The following is an 8459-nucleotide window of genomic DNA, read 5'->3' on the forward strand; positions in this document are numbered from 1 at the left end:
TTTAAATATTTATTTATTTATTTTGTGTGTGTGGCCAGCTCAGCCCACCAGGGGGCGGGGCTGGCTGGCATGTGGTGCTGGGGGATTGAACCGTGGTCCTTGTGTTTTGCTTAGCTTAGCTTGTTCTAAGTAGGCGCTTTAGACCACTGAGCCATCTCACCAGCCCCTTCATGGTTCTTTCTGGTCATGACAGTGCTAAGTGTTAATTATGGCCCTGGAGGTATATGTGTCACGTAGTATGCAGATGTAATTAGTATTTTGTTTGTCTCAACTTTTCAGGAAAGGTGTTTTGAGAGAGTTTCTGGCTATCTCAGTATGCAGCTCAGACTGGCCTTGAACTCACTAGGGAGACCAGGTTCTCAAACTCATGGCAGGCATCCTGCATCAGCCTCCTGAGGCAGACCTGTGCCACCTCATCTGGCTGTAATTATAATAAATGCTCTGGATCTATTCCTGTAATGCTTACAAAAACAAAACAAAGCCAAACTGAGTGTGGAGGACATCTGTAATCCCAGGACTCAGGAAGCTGAGGCAGGGGGATTGCCGTGATTCTGACTGCAGCTGGAGCTACATATTGAGACCCTGTCTCAAAAAAACAAACAAAAGGGGGCCTGCCCCTTAGCTCAGTTATTTAAGCAGCTGCTTCAACAAAGCAGTCAGGCTCAGGTTGCTGTGGTTCGATCCCCACAACTCAAGCCAGCCAAACCAGCCCTGAAGGCATTCGGAGCTAAAAAAACAAAAAATAAATAAATACATTTTTAAAAGGCTGGCGAGATAGCTCAGCTGTCTAACCTGCCTGCTAGGGAAGCTTAGGCAGGCACAGAAGTCCACAGTTTGATCCCTGGCACCACATACAGAGCAGACTGAGCTGGCCAAAAATAAATAAATAAATACATACATACATACTTCAAAAAAGTAAAAACAAAATATTTTGCATGGCCCATATTTTTCTAGCATCCTTTTTCTAGCTGGGAGTGTTGCCATACCAAACATATGTGTTGGGGGCTGAACTTTACTCACCTTTGTCCTATTGGAGTGTGGCGGCCAGCTTCCCTAATTCAGAAGTATGTAGGCCAGAAGTGGGTAATCATCTTCACATATGTACTCAATTACCAAAACTGGAGAAACATCTGTAGTTCACCTACAAACCTGCCTGTAGGTGGTTGCACAAGGAGGGGCTTTTTAAAGTGCAGGGCTTGGGGCTGGTGAGGTGGCTCAGCGGTCTAAAGCACCTACTTAGAACAAGCTTCGCAAAGCACAGAGACCACGGTTCAATCCCCCAGCACCACATGCCAGCCAGCCCCGCCCCCTGGTGGGTTGAGCTGGACACACATACACACACAATAAATAAAATTTTTTTAAAAAAAAGTGCAGGGCTTATTAACTTGGGAGAACATTCTAGCAGATGCTCATCTTTTGTAATATGCCCCCACCCCCCTTTTTTTGTGGTACTGGGGATTGAACTCAGGCCCCTGAGCTTGCCAGGCAAACACTTATTCTACTGAGCTATCTCCCCACCTTTTTTTTTTTTTTCTTTTTTTAATGGTATCTTTTGAAACAATAGCTGTGTAATTCAGGCTGATACTCATCTTTTGTAGTACTTCTTTTTTTCTTTTTTTTGAGACAGGGTCCAGGCTAGCTTTGAACTCATAATGATCCTTTTTTGTCATCCTCTTAAGTGCTGGGTTATAGGAGTGCATCACCATGTCCAGCAGTACCCCCACTTTGTAGTTAGGTGGGAGCGTGCTATACTCTCCTATGTTTTCTTCTGATGAATTCCTTTTGACTTGTGTCTCTCTGAATGAAACTGGAAGTAGATACAGGATCTAGTAAGTAGCTTCTCTCCCCTCCCCCTTTTTGGAAGTACTGAGAGTTGAAACAAATGCTTTTGCATTGAGCTACTTTCATAGTCATATATATATATGTATATATATATGTATTTTTATCTTATTTAATTTATTTATATTTTGCAGAACTGGGGATTGAACTTAGTCCCTTGTGCTTGCCAGGGAAGCACTTAGTGCACTGAGCCATCTCCCTGGCCTTTATTTTATATTTATTTTTTGAGATAGGGTCTTGCTAAACAGCCCAAGCTGGGCTGACATTTGTGATCCTTCTGCCTTTGCCTCTCAGAGTGCTAGGATTACAAACATACTCCAACATCTCCAGATTGGTTGATTCATTTGTTTGTTTATTGGGTACTAGGGATTAAACTTAGGACCTTGCACTTGCTCGGCAGGTGTGTATGCTGCTGAACTATCTCCCCTGCTCAGCATTTTTAATTTTGAGGCAGTCTTGCAAAATTGCCCAGGCTAGTCTCAAATTTGTAATCCTCCTGCCTCACCCTTTGGAGTAGCTGAGGTTACAAGTATGCCACCACACCCAGCTGTGGTATTTTTTACAGCTATTGTTTTCAGCTTTGGAGTAGCTCATTAATATTTTGGGGAATTGTAGCTGTGGCTCCATCATAGAGTGCTTGCCTAGCATACTTGAGGTCCTGCATTCAATTCTCAGTCCTGCAAACAACCACCACCATGCCAAACAAGTATGTCCGACCATCTGGTACAATATCATTGATTGTACAACAGACTGAGAAGGAAAGATTTCTTTTTGTCTAAACAAGATCTTACTATGTAGTTCAGACTGATCTTGAACTTGTGGTGATCCTCCTGCCTCATCCTCCTAAGTGCTGGGGTGACAGGTATGTGCCACCACACCTGGCTGACACGTTTAGTCTTGCACTGACATTCATGTAATCTCACAGTTGGGAGACATTTAGAAGCCTATTTATTTGTCTTTTTTTTTTTTAAACTAGGTTTTTTTTTTTAAAGCTTTATTTTATTTATTTATTTATTTATTTTACATTTATTTATGTGTGTGTGTGTGTGTGTTTGTGTGGCCAACTCAGCCCACCAGGGGGCGGGGCTAGCTGGCATGTGGTGCTGGGGGATCGAACCGCGGTCCCTGTGCTTTACCAAGCTTGTTCCAAGTAGGTGCTTTAGACCACTGAGCCATCTCTCCAGCCCCATTATTTGTCTTTTTGAGACAGTTTTGCTGTGCCATTCAGGACAGCCTTGAGCTCACTTTGTAGCCCAGGCTGGTCTTGAACTTGCAACAGTCCTCCTGCTTCAGCCTCCTGAGTGCTGGGATTACAGGCGTGGGCCACCATGCCTGGCTAGAAGCCTTTTATTCCAACTTCTAAACACAGTTAGGAATTGGATGGAAATGTTAACCTGTTTTCATTTGAACAGACCCAGGAATTAACACATTCCTTTAGTTCTCAGGTTTGCTAACCACTATTTCAACTTCACTGAATCACTTAAACCCCTGCAGTTTCCTGTCTATTACAGGGGAGTAAATACTATATTCTAAAGAGAACATTGTTTTGGAGGGTAAGAGGAGGTAGATATGTAAATTACCCACTTCAGTCATAGAGAAGGACAGTGTGGTTCTTGTTACAGGACCTTATGGGACAGCAAATTCCAGCTTTCAATATTCCTCATCTGGGGAAAGATCTTCCTTGTATGGAACTACCTCTGCCCAGTTTTAGCAACTTCCTTACACTTAACCCACAGTGGTCAGCTACAATGTTTCTTTTCCTTCCACTTGACACCTTGACAGATAACTGATTTCATTTTTATTTTTTAAAATGGGAAATAACTTGTATTAACTTTTTTTTTTTTTGCAGTACCAGGGATTGAACTCAGAACCTTGCACTTGCCAGGCAAGTGCTTATTCTACTGAGCCATCTCCCCAGCCCTTGTATTAACTTCTTGATATTACAAAATCTATCATTTGGGATGAAAGGATTAACCTGTTCAAGAGCATTTGTGCTAAACTGAAGATCCTATAATTGATCAGCAGAAGCTTAAACTTTGTTGTGGTACAATAAATAGCACTACTCAAAAGCTTGAAGCCACATGTGGTGGCATATGCCTGTAACCTGGGAGGGAGGCTGAGGCAGGAGGATTGCTGTGAGTTTGAGGCTAGCATGGGCAACATAATGCGTTCAGACAGTCAGAAATACACTAGCAGACCCTGTCTCAGAAGAAAAAAAAAATCTGAGTGCTTTATATGATAATCATGTGACCTTAAGCGATATGCTTATTGCCTCAAATGCAGTGACCCTGACCAAACTTGGCCCTTTGCACTGGGCTACATCCTCAGACCTTTTATATATTTTTTGAGATGGGCTCCATGAGTCAATAAATTGCTCATGCCAGCCACGGCTTTGCGTTCTTCATACCTCAGCCCCCTAGAGTGTTGGTAACACGGGCGTATGCCGCCATACCGAATTCCAAGAATATTTATCGAGTGAATGATTCTATAATATCTCAGTCCCAAGAGTGGGATTCTTGGGGAGACAGTTTTCTCTGAAACTGTCGCGTTTAATCAAAGACCAGCTAAACCTTGAAAGAACACGGTCGGGCGAGTGTGTGTAGCAAGTGTTGACACTCGAATGTATTTGAATGGCGCTAAGCAATTCTCACAAAGCAAGAATTTGATAAGGTATATATTGTCCTGAGTGAGGGGCTAAAAGCGGGAGAAAGGAAACCCGCTTTCACTGGGTACTTAGCCAGGTGCTCAAAAATTCTTTCCTCGCTGGGGGAGTTGAGGGTTCCCTTTTGGAGTGGGTACTACATTTGGGTAGTGTTGGTTGCCAGCTGCCGCTAGGCGGTGCTGGGGAGCTGCAGACCACCGCCGGAGCCCCTGCGTGCTGCTCGCCCGCGCCTCGTCCAGCCCGAGACTACAACTCCCGGGGTGCTCTGGGCGGGGAGGCGGGCGCCCGCGGGAGGGGCGCGAGGGCGGGCTTTCCGGGCCTGTGTTTCCGGCGTCGGCGGCCGCGGCCGGGGACGGTGTGAGAGCGGTAAGATGGCGGCGGCAGCGGTGGTGGAGTTCCAGAGAGCCCAGTCTCTGCTTAGCACCGACCGGGAGGCCTCCATCGACATCCTGCACTCCATCGGTAAAGGTCGCCGCACCTTCCCTGCGGCCCCGCCGGGCCAGCTCTGCCGGTGTCGCTCGGCGGCCGCGGAGAGGGGCCGGGCTAGCCGGCTCCGCTGCTGCTGACTCACTGTGTGTGTGAGGGGGGCCGGGCCGGGGGCGCAGGCCGCTCGGGGCTCCCGGGGGCTCCCGGGGTCCCAGTCTGCTGGGGAGCCCCGAGGCGACCCGCGCGTCCACCTGCTGGCTGCTGACTCACGGCGGACTGGGCGCGGGATGGGAGAGAGGGCCGAGCCGGGCCCCCGGCTCTGTCCAGCCCGGACCCGGAGCCGCGCGGGTCAGCGGGCCGGTTCCGAGCCGGCCGGACAGTGCCCAGCTCAGAGGCCCGGCGCAGCCCGCTCGGGACGCGCTTTTCCCGCCGTTGTTATCAGCGCGGGGTGCTCGGGTGGGAGCGCTCGTGCTCGCTGTGCCTCGCCTCGGAGTTTCCTTTCACCGGGCGCTCGCAGGGATCTGCTCCTTCTTTTCTGCCCAGCCCTCGGCGGAAGGCTTCAGGGAACGAGAGCGGCTTTGCTCCGCGTGTGGAGTTGAGGGGTGACGACACACTGTGTGCCGTGCACTTGGCTGCAGAGCTGCCCTGTGGGGGTGAGAGCGCAGTGCCGGGTGGAGGTGACTAATCGTCCTGGTCTGCCCGGCCGGGGCCAGAAGTTAGTTCAGCGAGTTGTCAGCGGCGGAGTTCAGCGAACTCTGGAACAGGCCGGCTGTACGTTGCCAGGGCAAAAAAAAAGAAAAAAAAATTTTTTTTCTAAATACTGTGGTATGGTCGCCTTCCACCTGCACACGCCAGGAAATTTGACGGGGGAGTTTCAGATTTCTTGGCTTTCTACTGAGATTCAGGTGTGAACAGAAATAAGTGTTTGTGTCTGAGAATGCTTTCAGTGTTCAATGGTGAAGGGTTCAGTTAGGGAATGGGACATCTCTTTACTGAGTTGGTAGTAATAGGAGCTTTTAAATGTACCTTGAGAAGATTCCACTTGGATCAACAAGTCGTATGAGAATGCACGTGTTTGTGGGGCTTCTAGGATGTTATGTTTGTGCTAGCTTGTTTAATCTTTGAATTTTGTAACTTGTTGCACAGAAAAAGGACAAAAGGCATCTTGATGTGTTTTTCTTTGGGGGGACTAGAGAGGACGTGAGGTGGGTCAGATGCATCACTAGACTTGTTAGTGGTCAAGGATTTTTTCTTTTTTTTTTTGAGTTCTGGTTCTAAGTTCTGAATCCAGTTACAGACCCGGATTCATCACAGTCGTTGTTATGCATGTGTAGTTTTATTCTCTGAGTACTTGGAGCAGTGTGAGATACGTGAATTTCATTTTTGTGTGTGTATCTAGTGCCTAATGTTTTGTCTTTTGGGAAGTACAAATTGTGGTAAACATTACCATTACAGTTGCTTGGGCACTGACCTTAGAGAAAGTTCCCTGAAAACTTCTCTGTTAGAACGAGATTCAGTGTTGATGGTCCACAGTTTTACTTTTTCCAGACTCCATCATGGAGTACCAAAGTGTTGGTTTTTGTCAAGTCATGATGCTTTTGTAAGAGAAGTGGTGACTAGTGATCACTTAACACTACAACTTGGAGAGGCTATTTCATTTTCAAGTTTTCAAATAATTATTAACATCTGAAAGTGGGACAGGTAGCAGAAAGTTATTTTAATGGGACCTGGATCTCTTTTAAGGTGCCATTCTCTTCTAAGTGTAATTGTTAAGGATTATTGAATTTTGTTAGGTAGTTTTGTGGAATAGCTTTATAGAACTGTTTATGCATAACACACCCATCAGCTGATGCTTTCCACAGACTTAAAGTGTATTGAAAGGTTTTTGACTTTATGGTTATCAATAGTTTAGTCATTTGGTTTATGGTAGGTAAACATCCTAGGACTGTTGTAGCTTTAGATCACATAGTGACTATGGGGTCACACTGTAAGTATGAAGGTCTTGTTTTAATTTTGCTTTAACTAAGTAACCACCACAGAAATCTGTCCATAGGTGAGGGAAATTCTAATGGATAGAGTAAAAAAGCACACTTGAACTCCGAAGAATTTGCTTTTTATGATTTACATGAGGCATGTCCTGTATATACATGATTTAAAAAATGTATTTATTTATTTCTGTATTTTAGGGAAGGGTGTACAGGGTGTTCAGGGCCTCACTACTATATTGGACTCATAGTGATTCTCCTATTTACAGCCTCCCAGGTGCTGGAATTATAGGCGCGTGCCACGATGCCCAGTCTCAGTTGCCATCTCAGTGTGCCTCGGTGGCATAGCAGATGATTTTTATTTAGTGTATTATTACTTCTTTTTTAATAAGTTTTTTGAGGCAAAGACTTGTAGTTCAGGCTAGCTTTTTTTTTTTTTTTTTTTTTATTGGCGGAACCAGGGATTGAACTCAGGCCCTTGGGCTTGCCAGACAAGTGTTTATTCTACTGAGCCATCTCCCTGGCCCCTCAGGCTAGCTTTGAACTCACTGTGTAACCCAGGCTAACCTCAAACTTGTTGGCAATTCTTCTGCCTCAGCCTCCCCAAGGGCTGGGATTACAGATGTGTTGCCATCACTCCTGCTATTACTTATTTTGAGACAGGGTCTCATTATGTAGTTAAGGCTCGGCTGGCACTGTAAGGCTGGCCTTGAACTCACAGTGATCCTTCTGCCTCTCCCTTAGTGCAGGGATTATATTGTGCCATCATGCCTGGTTTAACTTTTCTTATTTAGAAAGATTTTTAAAAACTGTATAATTTGCTTTTTGGTAAATATTTATAGTGGCTCTTACGAGGATGAATTTTTCCTGTCTTTTTTTAAAATCAGAATTTAAGAGAATTCTTTCTTTTTTCCCCCCCAGTAAAGCGTGACATTCAGGAAAATGATGAGGAGGCAGTTCAGGTCAAAGAGCAGAGCATCCTTGAACTGGGGTCTCTCTTAGCGAAGACTGGACAGGCTGCAGGTAAGTACTATAAATGGACTATACCCAAAATGCCAAGTGAACTTACCATTTTCCTGTTAATGGGAAGGAACATAGGATTGCATCTGTATACTTAGTTCATTTGTGGTAAAATTAACTTTTTATGCCTTTAAATTTTGTTTTTTTAAAGAAAGTTAAGTGACTTTTAAACTTAAAGTTCTTTTTTTATTGTTTTGATTTGAGACAAGGTCTTGCTGTATAGTTCAGGGTGGGCTTGAATTCACTCTGTAGCCTACACTGATCTTGAACTCCTGGCAATCCTTGTGCTTCAGCCTCCAAAGTGTTGGGATTACAGGCATGCACCACTGCACCTGGTTTAAACTTAATTCTTTAGTGGTAGAATTTTATTCTGTGGATGACTGAAAATCCTATATTTATCAGGACGTTCTGGTGTTTGAATTCTCATTCTATTCCCGTATGTACAGGCATGCACCTATATAGCATATACACAGTGATTTCACTGAGCAATTCTGATATATTTAAGAATAGTGACCTTAGGCCCCTGA

General features: G+C 45.2%; 1 protein-coding gene across 1 annotated transcript in view; it reads left to right on the forward strand.

Moving 5' to 3' along the window:
- Positions 1–4830: 4830 nt before the first annotated feature.
- The window catches only part of Psmd11 (proteasome 26S subunit, non-ATPase 11), a 43931-nt gene continuing 40302 nt past the window's right edge, over positions 4831–8459 (forward strand). The window contains 2 exon segments of the mRNA XM_012515630.2: positions 4831–4963; positions 7834–7935. Of these exon segments, the coding sequence (XP_012371084.1) occupies positions 4873–4963; positions 7834–7935 (193 nt within the window). The 5' untranslated portion in view covers positions 4831–4872.

The sequence above is a fragment of the Octodon degus genome, unplaced genomic scaffold (assembly GCF_000260255.1).
Source record: "Octodon degus isolate 3935 unplaced genomic scaffold, OctDeg1.0 scaffold00072, whole genome shotgun sequence".
Taxonomy (NCBI): Eukaryota; Metazoa; Chordata; class Mammalia; order Rodentia; family Octodontidae; genus Octodon; species Octodon degus.